Below are 20,462 nucleotides of genomic sequence, written 5' to 3'. Positions count from 1 at the left end.
TGTCTTCAGAATTGTTTAGGAAGGCACATCAGGTACAGGTAGGTAGTTCACCAAGTCCAATCAATAAGGACACTAGTTAAATGAAGTGCAGAAAAATATTATAATGGATTCCTTTGCTCTTTGTAATCAATGGCAGTGCCCTTCGTTTAGAAAGGATGTGTGCCTGAGCAATAATATGCAGCAATATCTCTCAAGCTGCTAAAATGAAAAGAGCTCAGAGGCAGCTATCGCTCCATGTAGCTATATTACAGCTTCTGTTCTTTTCTCCCCTGTTGTGGCAAAAGAAATACCTTAACCACTTCCGAAATGCCCCGCCATCTTCCCAAGGATGGGAAGCACTGATGCTTAAATATATATGGTAATTACAAATGAGCAGCAGAAGGGAGGGAGGGTTCTCAGTTGCGTAATAACTAGGCTAATTATTAGCAACTAAACATGCCAGCTTCTCAGTGAAAACAGACATTTTTACTTAATCCCACACTGAAGTATGCACCATCTTTTCTGCATGTGTGTTTCTAAATAAATGGATTCCATGTCAAAGAAAACAGTATTCCTACTTTAGTATGAAAAACAAATTACAATTATCTTAAATGCTAGCACCAACTGAGTCATCAAATCACCTTTGTAAGGCATATCTTCTCCCAACTACTAAAAACTTTAATATGATATATAGTAACACTTGAGAATACGCGACTTGGACATTCTTCAGTGCAGGTGATATATATATGCCTTTTAACTTGTTTATGTCAGTGATTTCAAAATTGTTTTCCAATTTATTTAATTTGTTACTGTATGTAAGGAGGCTCCTTATTCTTAAGCAAGTTTGAGAAAGTTCAATAATTCAGATCACCTGGTAGGCATAATTAAAATAAATATTCCCTAGAGAGGAAGGGGGCTTGTGTTACAGTTATAAATATGTATGCCTACGTCTCAAAATAGCTCATTTGATCATATATTATAAAAATCATATTATTTAACACAGTTAGTCTAGTAGTTCTCAACATAGTGATACAAGTATGGACATATTTTCCCTATATTTATTCTAGAAAGGGAAATTTGAAAAAATCACTAAGTCCGCACACTGAGCAACTTTTTTGCTTATTTTGAAATTTCCAACATTACTGAGACAATATTAAAAGTATTAAATAAACTGTTTAAATATGTTTTTAGTATTTGTTTTACTAAATGGTTTGCATAATTAAAAAGTTAATTGCTTTGTTTCCACAATCTTTGGAAGTCATATGGAATCAACTCCAGAAGCAGGATTTGATGCTGTATTTTCCTATACATATGCATCAACCCATGAGCGAAGCACCTTCCTAACATGGCAGATGGATGCCATGAAGATGCATGTGCCTGCATGTGTGCGTGTGTGTGTGTGTGTGTGTGTGTGTGTGTGTGTGTGTGTAGAAAGAACTACCAATGAAACAGAAGCATAAGGAATACAACAATGACGTTTAACCAGTGAATAAAGCATCTGGTATTGTTACCTTATTATAGGTATACTGTACTGTATGTCCTCATTTAATATCATCAATAGGTTCTGTGACTTTTAACTAAATGACATGTAACAAAACTTATGATATTGAGTCTGAAGGAAAAAAACTATTAACCTCTTCCAGATTTTTGTGATATGAACACTTGAGTATTTCCCTGTGATGCCAGGTATCCACATTTTTGTCAAGCTACAATTTAGAGCATTTCTTGATGATGAAATAAAATATGGCTTTACACAAAATCAAGAAAAACATGTAGTTTTATCATTCACACAAATAAAAAGAAGGATAATCCTTGAAAGTAGGTAGGAAATGGATTATTGCCTGCCTGGGATAATAGGACAACAAGAACATCAGTGATTTGCCCAAAACCACATAATAAATTAGTCCTTCCATTAAATATACGATAAAAACTATTTTTTCCTATTTAAAGATGTTTTTAAAGTAGAAATAATTATAATAGCTGCACTAGGTTTTCATAAGCTTTGAATGCACTAATGCAAATATAATGCTTCAGAGCTAATAGCAACAAAACAAGAATAATAAATAATAACAGCTACTATTGAATACTAAGTGTTATCAGTTATTACCAAATTTTACATCTTTTTATTAGTTATGGCATCTATAAAATGCAGATATTACCCTCAGGGTGATTCTATAAAGCCAAATAATATGTTGAACCCTCAGATTAGCACTAATATACCATAAAAGTATTAGTTTAGTAGTTCAATTTTCCCTTACCCATTTTATCATTTATTTTTTATATACCTAAGACAGATACTCTTACATCATTCTAGTAAACCTTTTAGATAGATTATCCTCTTTATGTTATGTTGTTCTTTTCTGATTCGTCTCTGTGTGTATGTGTAAGGAAGAGTGAATAAGTCTATAAATCATTTATCTCTGATGACTTGGTACCTTTTAAACCCCCTCAGCCTTTATGTTTGAATTGTATTGTAATCGGGGTGTTTCGCGCTGTGTTCTGAAAATGATCTCAAATATCCCATAAGTTTATTTCTATATTTATAAATGTATCTGGCTTAATTAGAATTTTAATAGGAGATGGAATAAGTACTATGAATTGGTGCCTAACTGGCAAGATCTGTCCACTCCCTGATTGGCGATCATCTTTATAAGGCTTTTCTACAGCCATGAATGTGTAAGAGTTGTGTGTAATCTCAGCCTTTTAGGAATTGCTCTGCTACTGGGCACTGAATTAGTTTAATAATTATTTGATGACTATCTCTGTGAGTTACTGGTTTCTATCATTTACTACTCTTTAACAATAAATTCAGAAAAATATAAGCAGGCCTCTGGATGACAGAAGCCATTTAGCTGCAGAAAATAAATGTGCAACTATTAATATGTTTTCTTTGTCTATGGTTTTCACAGAATTATATTTGTTATAAATATTGGCACTTGTTCACAGGAGATAGAAGGCCATGTGCTCTTAGCCTTGAAAACCAACAGGAAATTTAAAAAGAGCCAGAAACAATTTACCTTTATAGAAAATTATAAGGGAAGGCAGTGAACATTTTTGCAGGCAAGCAAACAACCACATATTTAATAAATACTATGAACATTGTGAGTCTGATTTAATGTGAAGAAAAAAAACCACAACAACTGTGGAACCAGAGGACTTTAAAAAAATCTATAGGTTAATATAGCATAATAGTCATTTGATATAATTTTATTAAATGCTAACTACCTAAAATATATATGCTGATGTATAACTGCAAAATAACCCTTAAAGAAAGATAAGGCAGTAGTTACTGTAATTATTGTTCCCATTTTATAAGCAAGTGAGCTAGTATGTGAATTGTTTCAGGTTCCCTTACTGAAAATGTGATGGGGCTTGACCTAGGACCCCAACTTCTGGCATCAATTCTTTACAAATATACATATTATATTATATACTACAACACAGCAAAATTAAGTTAGATTTAAGGACATTTAAAAATATATATATAGAACAGAGTCTTCTAAACAGTATCCCAAAAGGAATACAGAAACTTCATTGTCTGAAATGACTCAAATAGAATGACTTTTGGTAGAGAAAATGAATTGCTTGATCTTCAAAATATCACAGATAAGGTATTGTAGGGAGGAAACGTGCAAGGGATGAAGTTGGGAGAGGCAAAAGAGTAAGGTTATTGGAATGGATAAAATAAGGGGAAAATATGAAACCTGAGTCATTTTGTAGGACACTTAATCCTCCTTCAGAAATGAATGCCGGTCAGAGAAACACACATTTTCATTAGGGTAAAGAAGAGTGATGTATTTCCCCTGCTATTTTCAAAAACTTAAAAAAAAAACCCAAAAAACCAAAGGCTAAGTTATCAAGTCAGAAGTCTTGTACTTTGTGCTCTGAAATAAAATGTGGTTACTTAAGAAAAACACACATGGAGACCTCTAACCCCATTGACAATTGATAGAACTAATTTAATAGCTACTCGATCCCGGGGACATAGATAATACTCAGACATGGGCTGTAAAGGAAAAAGCATGTGGGTTTCTGATTTCACAAAAGAGGATGAAAACAGTCTGGGGCTGAAATAGGCAAGAATTAGATTTTAGATCTTCATTATTCTGGGAGAAAGAGACGAACCAATGTTGTCCAGGAAACTAGAAGTGCCTCTCAAAATTGAATTCTCAAAGAACTAGTGAAGGCTGAATACAATTGATCACATTGAGTAAAGGGCAGTAAGCTTTAGGGGAAAAACTCTGATAAAATATAGGTCCTGGTGAACATGTTGCTTCCAATCAGCTTTTCAAAGTTGATGTATGATTAACGTGCCCTTGATCGAAGTGAAGGGAAAGAAAAGGATCGGGCCCTAAACTCAATTCTCTCAAGGATTTGTATAATTGAAGATAGAGTTGATTTTAGGGAAGACTTACTGGTAATATGAGGACTATATAAATAGTGATTTTTAAAATTACACATCAGTCTGGGAGATGATTTTTGACACATAGTTTTAAGTGTCAGGTATCATGTACTCAAGAGTAAGAACAGGTAAATCTACCTGGTTTAAAATATATATATATATATATGGATAATTAATTGAATGTTTAGATAAATGTAAAGACACCTTACAGAATGAACCAGTAGTAAGGAGGGAAGCCAAGTATATATGCCTAAAGCTGATACTGAGAAAATCATCTCATATTTAAAGAAAGACTACAAAATCCTTAAGAGATCATCTTAAAGGAAAGAAGAAAACAATCAAACAACAATAAAGACAAGTTAAAGACATAGGATCGCAGTTGGTGCCCAGGACTAAAAGAGGCCCTGAATCTAGAGAGCCAAAGCCATGTTTTTCAGGAGATGATGTCAGTCGGTAGGGGACATGTTTCAGCAGACGGCTACCAGCCTCACTGTGTCTGGATGAAGGAGTCCCTCTTCTGATTCCATCCTCACCAGCCAATCATTGAAGTGTTACACTAATTTTCCTTGGGTCTTCTTAGAGATGGAGTACTATTGCTCTGGACAATTCTGTCCAGAATTGTCTGCACACTGATGAAATTGTGAATTTTGGATGTAGAAAAAAAAAAACTTCAAGTACCACCTACAGGCCACTTGGTAACAGATAGGTGGCTTTCTCCAGTCATTCACTACATCCCCGTTCATTCTATACACTATTCCTGGACATGGGGAATGCATACATCAGGTCAGAAAATAGACATTTCTAGAGATTCTGACAAACCAAATAAACATATACATGATTAGGGCCGGCCGAGTGGCGCGATGGTTAAGAACTGGCTTGGGATGCCAGAGGGCCCCCGTTCGGATCCCGCATATGAGGGCCAGTGACACTGCCCTCCACAGCTAAGATGCTGAACAACAGCTCAACCTGGAGCTGGGGTGCCGTGAGTCGCCAGCGACGGCGTAGGCTGCAGCCCCTGTGGCAGTGGGTTGCCATGTGCTGCCATGTGTAGCCAGCAGCCAGCGTGAGCGGCCAGCAGCCGCAGTGAGCGGCCGTCCAGAAGCCGGCGACTGATCTGCCTCGCCCGGGAAGAGCGCAATGATGGTGCCAACTTGGGCCAGTGAAGCAACGTCCTCCACAACTAGACTGAAGAACAAAAGGATAGCAACTTGTCTGTTCCCCTTCCCCCAATTCCCCAGTACTGTTCCCATTCCCCCAATTCCCCAATAAAAATCTTAAAAAAACAAACAAACAAACAAAAAACATATAAATGATTAAATAGGAGGTGCATTTTTATTTGGAAATTCCTGGGCTGTCAGAAAAGTCATGATGCATTTTTGCAACGAAAAACAGAAAAAAATACGTCATGACTTTTCCAACAACCCAATATTATGTAGCAAATGGTTCGATTATCTTGGGCTGGAAGACAAGTTTTATCAATATAGCCCCTACTCATAACTCCTACTAAGCAACAATAGACACAGAGAAAGGAGAATAAATTTAGGTCACATTGATGGTGTCCTTCCTTACATAAAAACATCAAAAGTGACATCTGCCTGGCAAATTGCTATTAGTAAGTCTTTGCACGTAATATATTTGGAGGCATTTCTTACCTTGCATGGTGTACTAGCTGTGGTAAGCATCTTTGACATTGCATTTCTGTGAGGTTGTTTACATGTAAAATAGACTGGAATTTGACAGTCCTTGTACTATACTATTTGCATTTATTTTTCACGCAAATTCTATTTTCATTATTTTCTGTTTTGAAGCATGTCCTTTTGCATAGTATTACTACTGGGTTGTCGGAAAAGTCATGATGTATTTTTTCTGTTTTTCGTTGCAAAAACACGTCACGACTTTTCCAACAACCCAATAACAATTGATAGCACTATTACAGTGCTATCCTTTAATCACAAGCTAATTTTTTTTTGATGATGACTAGGACAATGTTATCAATTACTGGATCACAGCAAAAAATGTAATTAGTCAGGCACTATTTTAATTTCAAGCCAGTGAAAAGGACAAACGATGGTCTAGTGTAAATTAAAACACAAAAGTCATATGAGAGGCCAAAATTCATTTAAAAGAGTAATTATTATATAACTCAAGGAAAGGTAACAAAAGCTATTATACAGGAATTTCAGACTCTGTAGTACTTTCAGAAAATTCTGTAAAAACAAACAAACAAACAAACAAAATCCCTGAACAACAAGATCATAAGATGTTTAGAAATTCATTTAGATGTCAAGGCATGCAACCATGTCCGCGCCTCTGATTATGACGTTATAATGGCCTTCTTGACCTGAGAAAGAAATTCTCAAGTAGATCATCGCACATTTCCTGGTCTTCAGCTTTCGGAAGCATCTCACTTATAATAAATATCAGCAGCATTGGACTCCTGGTCCACGTAACTACATTTAGCAGCATTGTTATTATTATTATTTTTTTGGATACCTATGTGTAGGGATTATTCCAGATGAACAAGACAAAAGTCCTGCCCTCACTCACACAGCTTACAGTGCAGCAGGGGAGAGGGGATGGAAGACAGTGCAGCTCCAACTGGGTCTCCTTGTTCTCTTCATTAAGCAAAGTCTGTACGATCATGTGTCTCCTTCTTTACCTCCATCTCTGCATCACTGGGCATCTGACTCCACAACTTTCCTCACTCTAAATTTCTCCTCAGCCTGCCACATTTATTTTGCATTTTTCTTTTCTCTCTCTCTCTCTCTCTCTCTCTCTCTCATTATCATTTTAAAAATAATAGCCTTCTCAGTCACCTGAACCGCAACTTTACTTCTCAATTATTCTCTTATATTTCGATTGTTTTTTTGTGTTTTTTTCATATTCTGTTTTGGGTATCATCTCTTCTCTGGTGTCACATGCTGAAGTGATGTCCTTATGTATCCCAAGATTTTATAATTACCAGGGTGCTAATGACTCCTAAAGCTATATTTCTGCTACTTCTTTCTACTCCCAAGTTTCAGATGCACATTTCCAATAGCCTGCTAGATATCATCTGAATGCTTCAAAGATAACTTAAATCCCACTTATTTGAATCAGATACATTCTCCTGGAAACATGTTACTCTTCCATTTTACCCAGGTTGGCAAATAGCACTGCTTTGTCCCCATCCTCTCTGGTCGGCATTCTTGGTATCACTCACTCTTCTCTATAATCTTATTCATATTTCTGCTTCCCGAATCTCTCCTTACCGATCCTACAAGGCTTCGCTACAGTTTTTCATATCCCCCACTCACACCCTCCTCTGGCTTTAGCAGCATATCTACAGGGCCTCTCCTGACTTGACTTTTGAACATTTAATTCTGTACATCTCCTTTTCCATCACAATATTTAAATGCTCAAGGCCGAGAGCATGTCTCATCCACCTTTGGATCCTTTATGGGAATTGTCATAGAGTAAATGCTCAACAAATAGTTATGGAGCTTAGTGAATTTTCATAATAGTCCAAGTTCTCTGTTCATTGTATAAAATTTCCTATATGGCCACTATGACCTTTTGCTACAAATGCTGTGTCAGTGAAATGCAGCCTCATGCTGAATAGAAACAATGTGCCTAATTCAGTAACGCTCACTGTGGCCCCTAGGAATGCACCCTCAGAGGAGCATAGCATTCTTAGACACATGTGGGTCCCCCAAATACTTCATCAATGTGTATGGTGAGCATTTCAGAGCAGAAATAAAGTCGTAGAAGATGTATTTTGCAATAGAAATGAATGAGTGGATGGTTTGTAAACAGCAGGACACTGTTCTATCTTTTTATTACCAAAACAGTTTATAGCACTTGTCACAGATTTTATCTTGAACATACAAATTAGTTTCAAAAATTAGTATCAAAAATTAGCTTCTTTGGGGATTGTTGTATTTTAGCAGTTGAAAATCTGTTTTTAAGGAGGTTTGTAAATTTTCATGTGTTTTGAGTATTTTCTCATTTTGTAATAAACTTATTGTTATACTTTCCAGATAGTAATGAGAAGGCATACAAGATAATGAGTCATGTCAAAAAAAAAAACCCCAAAAACCTACCTGCATAAATTAAGTAAAATTTATCAGAAACAAGATTTAAAAGCAAGGCAATTTATTTACTATATTTCAGATTGAAAGGGGATGTGACATTAAGACAAATACCCATAAACTTCACTTGAATCTTGAGATAGCAATTACAAAAACAATTTGTAACCACAACATAAGGAATACATTAAAAAAATAATAATAACCCAATCTAATCCAATCTACTCTAATCTAATAATCTATTTAATTGGAATAATGCAATTGGTCTTCTGGAAAGAAATAAGAATAACTTCATAAGATTATTCACAGTTTCTTATTAAGTTTGAAAGGCCTTATTTAAAGCACAGATATTTTTTAATAATTATTCATATTTATAAGCAAAGAGAGAAGAAACATAAAATTAAACTTTCTGTAGTTTAAACCTGGATTTAGTATCTGCTGCCAATTTCTTAATGACAAATTTGTTTTTTTGAACTAATTCGGTTGAGCATACAAAAGAAAGGAAGGAAGGTATAGAAAAAAAAGGACTAGAAAAAAGAAAACAAATAATTTGACTTTAGCTTAAAATGAAGTCTCCAGGACAATTTAATAATTATTTTAAAACTGTGTAGAAAATGGGTAGGTAAAAAGAGAAGATACAATAGAGATAAGAATTCAAGGCCTTCTTTCAGCCCGAGAAGTTATTTATGTGAAATATAAAATTTCAGTAAGTGCATGTATAATTGTTTCATCTATGTAATTTTCCTGTCCCTTCTCTATACTTCATACCATTCTGAACCTCTCTAATGAGCTTCCTCTTTTTCACATCGCAGTAAATTCACTGAAATCAAGGTTTTCTCTTCCCAATATAAAGACTTCCACCACGAAGGCAGAAATTCTTTCTCATTCACTTCAGCTTCCTCGGAGAGCCTTGGTCATATTTTATTTTCAATGCATGCTTGTTGAATCAAAATGAATAACCTCAGCTTTGTCACCATATAATTGTTCTTTTAAACAAGGGACAGGAAGGATATTATTCTGCTTTGCTTTACTGAAGAAGAGAATGATTTTCTTACCAATAAATACATAAATAAATAGATACCTGCAATAGAAGTGGTAACAATAGAGAGTGTTTTACCCTAAAAGAGGAATACTGAGATGAAACAGTTTCTCAATAAGTGAACTAACCTCTGAGGTTGAGTGCTAGCTACACTTTACGAGCCAAGTTCCAGAATTTCTTTATCGCCTAGAAGATGCTTAAGAGTGTTGCTGTGTTTCTACAACATCAAGTTTTTTATGCACAACTCTAGGAGAAATTCTGAGAAAAAAAAGAAGTACGTACAATCTGTAAGCAAAATAAAATAAAACAAAGCAGGAAATGTGGGGATAATACGTTAACCAAATAAAGAGCAAAACATAAAATACATTATCTATCAAATGTGTTAAAATTCAGATATGCAAATGCTTTGCGAGTCTGGAAGCAACAAACCCACTAACTGACCTCCAAAATCACTTTGAGATTTGATGAGAGCTCACTGTGTCCTCAAATGTCAGAAGGGTTCAGCCGAGTGATCTAGTTCTAAACGACCAAATTAGAATAAAAAGGGTAATATGACCATATGTTTTATTAGTGTTAATTATTAATACTGAGATTTAAAAAGAAAGGGCTAAGAGTTCAGTAAGCATGCTAATTGGACACTTTTTTCAGCTTCTATCCCTGTCAATGTGAATATTTTGCAGCAGTTCAAAGGGAAATATACACCTGAAGAATACTCATTCAACTGGAACATTGAATATAAAATGTAAAAAAAAAAATTTAAAAGAGAGTAGAGAATGTAGGAAGATAAAAATGGCTGCTCCCCACTTTGAATGAAAAACAGGCACAAAGAGTTGGATTGATTTGACACCAGAGAATAGGATCCTTTCTGCCTCTCATTTTAGATCCTTGATAGGTTTAAAGCTCACTGCTCCTGTGTGTCACTCCTTGGTACCCCACAAAAAAATGAGAAATTCACTGGAAAGTATTCAAGGTCAGAATAGCACTCTTACTAGTAATTTTAGGATGCTATCTTTATGAAACTAAACATTTTATGATGCTTTTACAGTTAAGCCATTGTGTTATGTCAGGTCTACCTAGCTAATAATAATCGCAATTATTTATCATTATTATTCAAATAATAGTAGTGAATTTTATCATCAATTAATATAGTGAAATTATTACTGCTCTTATTTTTTATTTATAAATTATTAGGTGCTATCATCTTATTTAGTTTCTTCTACAATCCTGTGATTTATTATATTATTGAAGAAAGTGGGGTTAAAAAGATCAGAAAATTACACTCCTAATAAGAGGAGAAACCAGGTTTCAAACTGATGTCATTAGATTTCAAAGCCTGTTTTTTAAACAACCTGGCCTTGTCTCGAGGACAATATCTTCAGTACGTTGTTTTAGATCATTCTGCTCATTTTATTGGAAAGCTGCTGTAGCACACGTTTTCTCTGACGGAGACCCTGTTTAGCAACAATCTCTAGAATTACTTTTTCTCTTTAATCATTATGAAGAAGTGGCAGTGAATAGGGGTCTCCTGAAGTGGGGACATGCAGACTTCTTGGGGATAGTTGGGAGGTACACAGCCATTTCACAGATGGCTGGAAAAGTAGAAAATGCAGCCTCAATCAGATACTGGCAACTAGAGTGACATGGTGAAGTGCAGAACCGTGAAAATGAATCCTTTCCAAGGAACATTAGTCTCTTCCTACAGAAAATATTTGCAGGGCATTTGTTTTGAGGTATTATGCTTTTGACATTAACAAGTGTATGAGCATCTTAGGAAAGACGGAAGAGGCAGCCTTACTGCATAATTCAATCTAAATGAAAACAGCACAAGCCAACAGTGTCTAGACAACAGTTCCTTACAGATGACCGTTGAAAATCGGTCAGGTGGGAGAGGAGTAGTGAGAGAGAGGGTCCTTTAATCTTGTACAAAGATAGGAGTTTAGTCTCCATTCTCATTACTTTTAGTCATATAAAAATGGTGGTTCGCTCCCAAATAATATTTCAAATAGACTGTCATTTATTTCTGAAAGCAATGTGAAAACTCCATGGCAGATACCATGTTTTCACCTTTAAGGACAAGGTAATTTAAACTTTTTAAAATGTGCATTATGGAATTTTTATTTTCCTATTTTAATTAATTTCTATGTTATACTATTTGTAAATTCACCTCAAGAAAAAATACATAGTTTTCTACCTTTTTGCATTGTTAATCTGACCAAAGTTTACATTGTCAAGAAAGTAAATGTGTTTATTCTATGGTGCGATCACTTAATCGTAATTAACATTTTTGAAGGGCACGGTACACAGGGCCAGCTCAGCTCTACAGATGGCTCTTGTACAGTGTGATGTGAAGGAGGCTCCAAAACCGTCTCCTCCAGTGACCTCAGTGATGCCAATCTTTCCATCCACCTGGCTAGAAATCATACCACTGTACTAAATCCACTTTTATTTATGTAATACATGCGTTATCCACTATTAGAATTCGTATATGGTATGTGGGTTGCGAGGAAGGCCCTAGAATTACTTCTGGCCTGCCCGCATTAACACATATTAGCTTTCACTCACTGTCTCACTAAGAGACCAAAAGGTCTCTTTCTGTTCTGGAGAGTAAAACAACATATGAAAAATTGGATGTAAAGAGAGAATCACAGATTGTTGGATCTGGATCTAGAGTTAATTTAGTTACTTGCCTTACAGATGATCAGAAGCAGACTCAGAAAGAGTAAGTGACCTACCCAATTCAAATGGCAAAATAGAGCTTAGAGGTCAAGTGGGGCATTTGTTATATTGGAGCTACTAGACACTACATGTCATCAAGAGATACATAGCAAAGACAAGCCAGGATTGTCCTACATTCCAACTAGGATTTAGGGGGGACTTTGGGAAAAGTAAACAGACCATGGCATGAAGGCAGAGGCCAAGACAAATACTTACAATAGACCTAAAGAAATTGTTAAATACCACTCCAAGATAAAGTATGAAGATTCCTGCATGATTAAGAGGCGTGCAAGCTCTTGCACAGTCAAAGGTTGCCCTTAAATTGGTGTTTGTAAGCCTAATTTTTTGATTTTCACTTGAATTATCAATTCATTGCAGGTTTCAATTTTTAAAATATTTTTCATTATCAAATTTTTATCATTATTCAACTTCCAACCATGAACTCCATATTTTAAAATATTTGATTCCATTAATGTATTTTAATAAAATAATAATCATTTCCCCAATCTTATCAAAGGATCAACATGAAATAATCACAATATTGATAACAATTAATTAAAGGGAAATAAAACTATATTAGTGATCTTTTTCATGAGTAAATATATAATTCATAGGGTTTTCTTAAAATATTTTTAATGGTATGTTTTCCATTATTTCTTTCCAGAAACTCATGAAATGTACAAACCCCAGATTTGGATTCATCAAAATGGTGGGTCTTATTCTAATTATTAGACTCAGGTTTTAAAAAATTATATTTATTCTTATTCTTACAGTGTATTTTTTTCCTAAGCTAATAAGAGAATAAAACCTCCTTTGTCATCTGTCATGAATGTGGGTTGGAATATAAGGTAAAGCATGCTATGAAAATAATTAGCCCACAGGCCCTCCTAATAAAATTTTGTTCATTATGCTAAAGAATAGAAGAGAGGTAAAGGTTTTTGTAAAACATAAAAGGCATCCCACTGCCTATCAACTTAAATTTTCCTGTGTTTAGTTATGTCGTTACTACAGCATCTGTGACAAATTATTTTTATCATTAGCTGTCCCAGCTTATACCCAGTTTGCATTATGACATTAGAGTGCTATATATTATTACACTGGAAATTATCTTCTAAATTTTACAATGAAAGTTAATCCAAAAAACAGTTATGACTACATTATTTCACACAGGTTAAAATTCAAGGAAAATATTTATAGTAATAATAATTAGGAACTAGGACAGCATCCAAAATGGTATTTTCATGGAAAACTCAATACAAATCCTGATTAAAACCTAACCAAGCAAAACACTGCCGATTACCTGGATTCCAATTAAATGTGACAAATGAATACTTGACAGGTTTCAATTCCAATTCTATTTATGTCAGAATGACCCATTAATATTGAAAATGAAATTACCAGAATTCAAGCAATACGACTAGACTTTACAGCTAGATGTTAGTGTGAAAACTTGAACCCAACCAAACTCATTCAAATGTCAACTGCTACATCTGTATCACCCCAAATAAATCGCACTTCCTTCTGCTATCACCTGTAGATCAGGGCTAACATGAGTCACAGCTAGCAGATGAGAAATGGTTATATAAACTCGGAATTTCAAGTGTCAATCAGGAAAAATCAATTATATTACGATGGTTCTTACTGCTGCCAAAACTCAAAACATGCTTATAATAAATAATTACAAGACTTCTTTGGGAAATATTTCTTAGTAAACTTTCTAGTCTCTTAACAAGCTCATCTGTTAAGTTTTCCATGACATGTATGTTCCCCAAAAAGTAACCAATAACTGTTTGTCATATATGATTATGCTTATTATTCATCACTTCTTTCTTATTTTAAAGGCAATGGATCCCCTTACATTGAAAAAAAAATAAAATGTAATTATAATGCCAATAATACAAAACTTTTTCTATTAATACAGCTGACACCCAAAAATAATTATACATTATGATGTTTATAGCGAGACAAGTACTTTTAAAAACACAAAATTATATGATATCAAAAGGTAATCACAGATATAGTAATGCTCTTGAATTATTCCTGCTTTCTTTGGTGTTTGTGTGTGTGTGTGTGTGTGCGCGCGCGCGTGCACACATGTGTATATAAAATATCAGTGTTTTAAATTTAATTTTTCTGTGCAAAGCATTTTAAACATATTTGCTTTAAATATATATTCATCAGCATTGCAATTTACATCAAATCTTTTACTTATTTAAAATATACTAAAGTTAATTCTTAAAAACCATATCAAGCTCCCATCCACATAAGCACACACCACCATACACACAGATAAGCATGCCTTTATAGCCATAAGGCAAAATGCCATTTAAACCCTGGATAATTAATCAAGAGGGACTATCAGTCATCAGACCCTGATCATCCAGATAACAATATGGAAAATGATTAGGTAACATTGTTTAGTTTAGCAATAATATCATTTGGGGTTGCTTATGATATATTACTCTCTAATATTGAATATTCGTAGGTAAATTTTAATATTCATAGGCAAATTTTCAGGGAATAAATAAGAGTTTCTCCTGCATTAATATGCTCTATTTTCATATCATCACTAAAGAAACTGGTATATAACAAAAAATTAGGATGTCTTATTTTACTTGGGGGATGGGATGGTGAAAGACACAAATTTTGAGTTATCCCTGGAGATAAACTGTGTGTAATTCCCCTTCCTTCTCCTACATGTAATCTCTATTTACATTTGAAATAATAATAAACTTAGTAAGGACTTCACCATTCCATTTTCAGATACAAATCTATTCCTCAGGCATTTATTTATAACCTGAAATTCAAAATAAATAAATAAATAAATAAATCACCTGATTGTCTTTGGGAACATAAACAAACATGTAAAGTTTTGTACGTACTATTTGTAATCTAATTTTATAAATTAAAAGAAAATGTATAGAAGGCCAATTGTTGTGGTAATTACGAGAATCATCTCACAACAGGGTAAGAATATGAACTACTATCATTTTCTTTCCTCCCATTCCCTTACACAAAAATGAGAAAAACCTTATACTTAAGTGAGAGGGGAGTTCTAACAGCATTTACAATATCTTTTTGAGAACAAGATAATAATGTTCTCCTTCTCTGACTCCATTTCAGCTATCACTTGAAAGGAAAGGTTAGAAAAATGCTTTCCTAAATACTGAGAAGAGTCGAGCAAAATGTGTTTATTGTCATTCCCTTTCACTAAGACTGGACAGTTGCAATTGAAGAAATAGTTGCATGACAAAAATGAATAGAAGAAAATAATAACATGAGACCTTTCTCGAGCTGCTATTGTTTAGGTATTATGCACTAATTTAGTTCGTTTCATAACGGGTACTACTCTTATGTGTAAATGTGTTTATTTCTGACAGGACTGTTTTAAAATGATGGTGCAAGTTTGATGAATTGTATCTACCTAGTTATGCTCCTTTATTTGGCATTTCTGTACTTTTGAGAATATTGATTATTTCAAATAAAATTGTTTTAGTGTCACTATTTTGCTTTGGTTTTAGACTGACCTTCACGAGTCTACGTATGAGAGCTCACTAGCGTGATTATGTGTGTGGATGTTGTGTTTGCCCCTACCATTTTCCATATGCTCTGCCTCACCAACACTGCCATCCGGCGTGGTCCTTTCATAGTTGTCCTCTGGGAGTGGAAGGGCACCCAGTCTTGGCCCTGATGAACTCTTACTGCTTGGTGTTTCTGACTCCTCCAGCCCGCTGTCATAGCAACTCTGCAGTGACCCCTGATGTGGGTCCTGAGGCTGACTCACAACAGAAAACGTCACTCTACGAAATGGCTGTAAAAGAAAAGATTCTGAATGTCACTAAGATATAAGATTGTAAATGATCTTATTAAAAAATACATAAATTGCACACAGTAAGGTCTATTGACAGCTAATTCAATACAAAATGCTTAAATAGAATATGCTGAAACCTGTTTGGTTAATTCTGCAGTATCTGAAGCTGTGTCTAGGACTTAGATTTTATTACAGAAAAACTGAAAATTCCCTTTCTCGAACAGAGATAAGAAAACAGCAATTTCACTAAAACACCCATCTAAATCTACGTTAGTTCCACATACTCCATCTTTTTTTATCCTGCAGTCTTCACTTCAAATATGCTTTTCACAAAAAGACTCTCTATAAAAGCAAGGATCAGTGATTTGGGAAAGCAATAAATATTGAACTAATCCATTATAAGAAGACTAAGACTTCATTTTTAAATACTTTTACCGTATGATATAATGGTTTAAAAATGAGTGTGCTGGCAATTGACTTAAACTATTAAATGTACAGCTATAGGAATTTTGAGCAGTACTAGGAAATAGGAATATATTATTTAATTCATATTGGAAATATTACCTATTGACCTTGAAATTTAAAGGTAGCATTGAAATAATAGATTAAAGTTTCCTAAATCAGGGAATAGGAAATAAACTAAAAATGTTTAATTGTATGTGCTTTTAGAACTGCTGAATCTTACTAGAAAACATTAAAGCATATTCTCTTCTTTATAATGTTTTGCTGAATTGGAACTGCAATATTTTAAAATGATTACAAAATATTTCTAGCACAAACAGCATACAAATCACGGGCCAAAATTTACTGGCAATACACTCTACAGACACATTATCTTTATTTCATTAATAATTCTCATTTCTTTACAATAACATGATTGTGATATTTTGCTTATATCTAAATAAATATAGAAATCAATCTGTATTTGCCATGTTTTATCTTATGTGTATATTTTCTATTCTTTCCCCCATTATCACTTCCATTTGACAGCAAATATGATTTGTTTTCAGTCTCACCTTAGAAATGAGACCACTGACAGTCTCCTAAAACCACACTGTCCTGCACACAGGAGATACTCACCAAATACTAGTGAACAATGATAGTTTAATGATAATGTTGAATTTAAGAAAAAAACACCAAGGATCACAGAGGCATATTATCATTCAAGACAGAGCAATATGTTTAAACACTTTTATATATCTATATATCTATATCTATCTATCTCTATCTATATATAAATATAGATAGATAGAGATAGATAGATATGGTTGTCGGAAATGTCATGACACATTTTTGCAATGAAAAACATAGAAAAAATATGTCATGACTTTTCCGACAACCATGTGTGTGTGTATATATATATATATATATATATATATATATATATATATACATCAGCCTTCACTAATGCAAGAAGTTCAAAATGAATAAAGAAATAATTTATACTTATAAATTGACAAAAGGAAAATAAATGAGAAATTATGAAACACGGTGTTACATTTTGATAAAAAAATGAAAAAGAGGGTGACAGTTAGGTGAAGGTGGTAATGTCAGAATCTGTACTTAAATGCTGGTTCCACCAAAAGTAATGATAAGATAACAGAGACGTGCTAGGCTTTTTGCAATGAAAACTTTAAAAATGAAGTAATGATTTTTCTACAATATATTACATATTAATTGCAATAAATACATCTGTGCATTTTATTTTGTGAATTCCTTACCCTATTTTAACTGTGAATATTTTAATCTCCATGAATTATTTTAGGGTACATATTAAGTTTAATGATGGAAGAAAAATGTTTTAACATTAAAATACTGAAACCAATAAGTACACTTAAAAATACTTGGATTTACGAATGCATCCTTTTTGTATAAATGTTTTCCTCATTTAAAATATCTGAATGAACAAAAATAATTCACAAAAAACTTTAAAATAAAGAGTACCACACAATAGATTACCAAAGACCCCATCTATCATTTTTATCTGCATTTTAAAATATGCCATTAAAATTCTACAGAAAAATATCAGTATTATATTACCATCCTTTCAACTCTATTTTGATCATTTTTAATAAATAAGATTCTCATGTCACAGTTTTCTAAGTTGGTAATGTGAACCAAATTAGTAGTATACAATCTTAAAGCCTGAATTCTGCAAGAGTTGAACTTCAGTTTGAATAGTAAATAAGACATGTAAATTTAGATAGATAGATGATAGATAGATAGATAGATAGATAGATAGATAGATAGATAGATAGACAGACAGACAAAAAAGCATTTATGTGCAACCCTTCATCATCAGATTGGGTCTATTGAGAAGACAGGTTTTATAATAGAAGTTATGATGCAGAATTCATATTATTTATATATTCCAGAAATATTGAGTAAACCAGAAATGTAGAGCAGTGTGTCCAGTGTGAGACAGAGAGAATGAGTTTGCATTACACATGTGACTGTTACTTTGTTACTTACTGATATTCTGAAGTAGAGTAGTGTAAGTAGTGATTTTTAAACCTAGATGTACCTTAGCATGACCCAAATCACTTATGAAAAAACACAATACCAATATTAGTCCCTCAATGAAATCAGTGTTCATTGTGAGACTGGATATTAGTAATTCATAAGATCTCCCCAGTTGATGAAGAGGCACAGAGAGGAAAGGGAAACCCTACAATCGAAAGAACATTTGGAAAGAGGTCAAAAAGACCAAGCTGTTCTAGGAAACCAACTGGTCCCCTAAATTTTCATGTATTGTGTTGTTGGAAAAGTCATGACGTATTTTTTTCTATGTTTTTCATTGTAAAAATGTATCATGACTTTTCCGACACACGATAGTTTCCCTGGATAGTCAGTAGAAGCAAGGTTCCATTTTGAAATGCAACAATGTGGGCATGGAGACTTCTAGTGACCTGGAGTCTCCGAGCTTTGTACTTTTCTGTCTATGATAATAAATGATGTCATTTCCTACAAAGGCAAATTGGTCTTTTTAAAAGAAGAAAAAGCAGAACTTGAGGAAGACATCAGCCTTCTAGCTCTATGAAACTTTGAAGACGTGATCAAAAATTGAATAAGTAATGCAAGAAAGGTCTCCAAGAAAATCATTCCAAAAAATGGAATGGGATATGTGTGACTTATATACAGGAGGGAGCAGAAATCAAAGATTTTATTTAGGCCAATGAATGACCCAGTTAAAAGGGCGAACTTCAAGACATGATCTGGCAATTCCTTACAAAAAAAGAAGTTAGAATAAATGTTGAAGGCTGAGGATTATACTAAGAAAGGATGAACAATGAAGAAACAGTACAGAGAGCCGCCGGCAAGGCCATTGGAGCTGGCCTGTGAGACTGGTTGGGTTCAGTCACTACTTCACTATACCTGCATTTATTTTGTACATGTAATGGGTTTCAAGGATATTCCAACAATGATTCTACACATTTAGGAAACTAAATATCTTATAGCTATATAAAAACAGACAAAATATAATATGATCAATTTTCCAATAAAGTAGAGGTATGAAAAAGGTGCCACAGAACTTTCTTAGAAATGTAGAGAAGACATTGCAAAGGAGGGATAAGGAGGAATTTGTGGGTTGAGATCTCTAAATGAAGATTGAAAGGTAATATATATTTGAGGGCTGATCACAGATTCCATATTTAGGGCCAGTAGTAAAGGATAAAGAAGAGAGTGGGTGGGCAAACCAGGTCACTTTTGAAACTCAGAAGCCAAGGGAGCCCATCATTCCTAGAAACAAAGAAAATCCTAGGGCCCGCCGAGTGGCTCAGTTGGTTAAGAACTCGCTCAAGAGTGTGAGCTCTGAGCAACAGGGTCGCTGGTTCAATTCCCAGCCCAAGCTGAGCTGCCGCTGAGTTGCAGCTGAGCCGCCAACAGGTGGCAGTATGGCTCAGCTAAAAAAAAAAAAGAAAATCCTACATGATCAAACGCATTGAGACAAGGCAAAGACTGCGTACTACCATATATCCACTGGATTCATCCATTAGAAGGTCATTGTGCTCATAAAATCTCTGAACTCTGGAGAACAATTCTAGCAAATTAGACCAAAGTTGTAAAAGAAATATATGGAGAAAGCGGGGATAGACTGCTAATTTTAAAAATAAGATATACAAGAGAAGTAGAGTCACAGTTAAAAGAAAAAGACTGGGTTAAGAGTTTAATATCTCTCTCTCTCTCTCTCTCTCTCTCTCTCCTTTCCTCATTGTGTTGAAAACATTTTGCTTTAAGGTAAATATTTGAAGACGTAAGCCAAAAGGGGTATCTCATAACCTAAGGTGGTTGGGGAGTGAAAGTATTCAGAGAAAATAAGTAAACTAAGTAGAATTAAGAGAGAAACGAAGATAAAATTACAAAGGCAAGGTAAAAAGTAAAACATGTTGAGGAACCTGATGATGTGTGTGTGTGTGTGTGCATGTACATTTAATGAGAAAAAATTAA

General features: G+C 34.2%; 1 protein-coding gene across 8 annotated transcripts in view; it reads right to left on the bottom strand.

Moving 5' to 3' along the window:
* PCDH7 (protocadherin 7) overlaps positions 1-20,462 on the bottom strand; it is a 470,358-nt gene that overhangs the window by 241,845 nt on the left and 208,051 nt on the right. For 4 of the 8 annotated variants that reach the window (XM_019628662.1, XM_019628666.1, XM_019628665.1 and 1 more), the window contains exon 2: positions 15,797-16,013. The exons of 1 other annotated variant lie outside the window; for it this stretch is intronic. In XM_019628662.1, the coding sequence (XP_019484207.1) occupies positions 15,797-16,013 (217 nt within the window). The remainder of the gene's footprint in view (positions 1-15,796; positions 16,014-20,462) is intronic. 3 more of the 8 variants (XM_019628663.1, XM_019628668.1, XM_019628664.1) reach the window with 2 other exon arrangements.

This window comes from Hipposideros armiger, unplaced genomic scaffold (assembly GCF_001890085.2).
Source record: "Hipposideros armiger isolate ML-2016 unplaced genomic scaffold, ASM189008v1 scaffold_802, whole genome shotgun sequence".
NCBI classification, from domain to species: domain Eukaryota; kingdom Metazoa; phylum Chordata; class Mammalia; order Chiroptera; family Hipposideridae; genus Hipposideros; species Hipposideros armiger.
The sequence above is the reverse complement of the archived record's forward strand: the minus strand, read 5'-3'. Positions and strand labels throughout refer to the sequence as shown.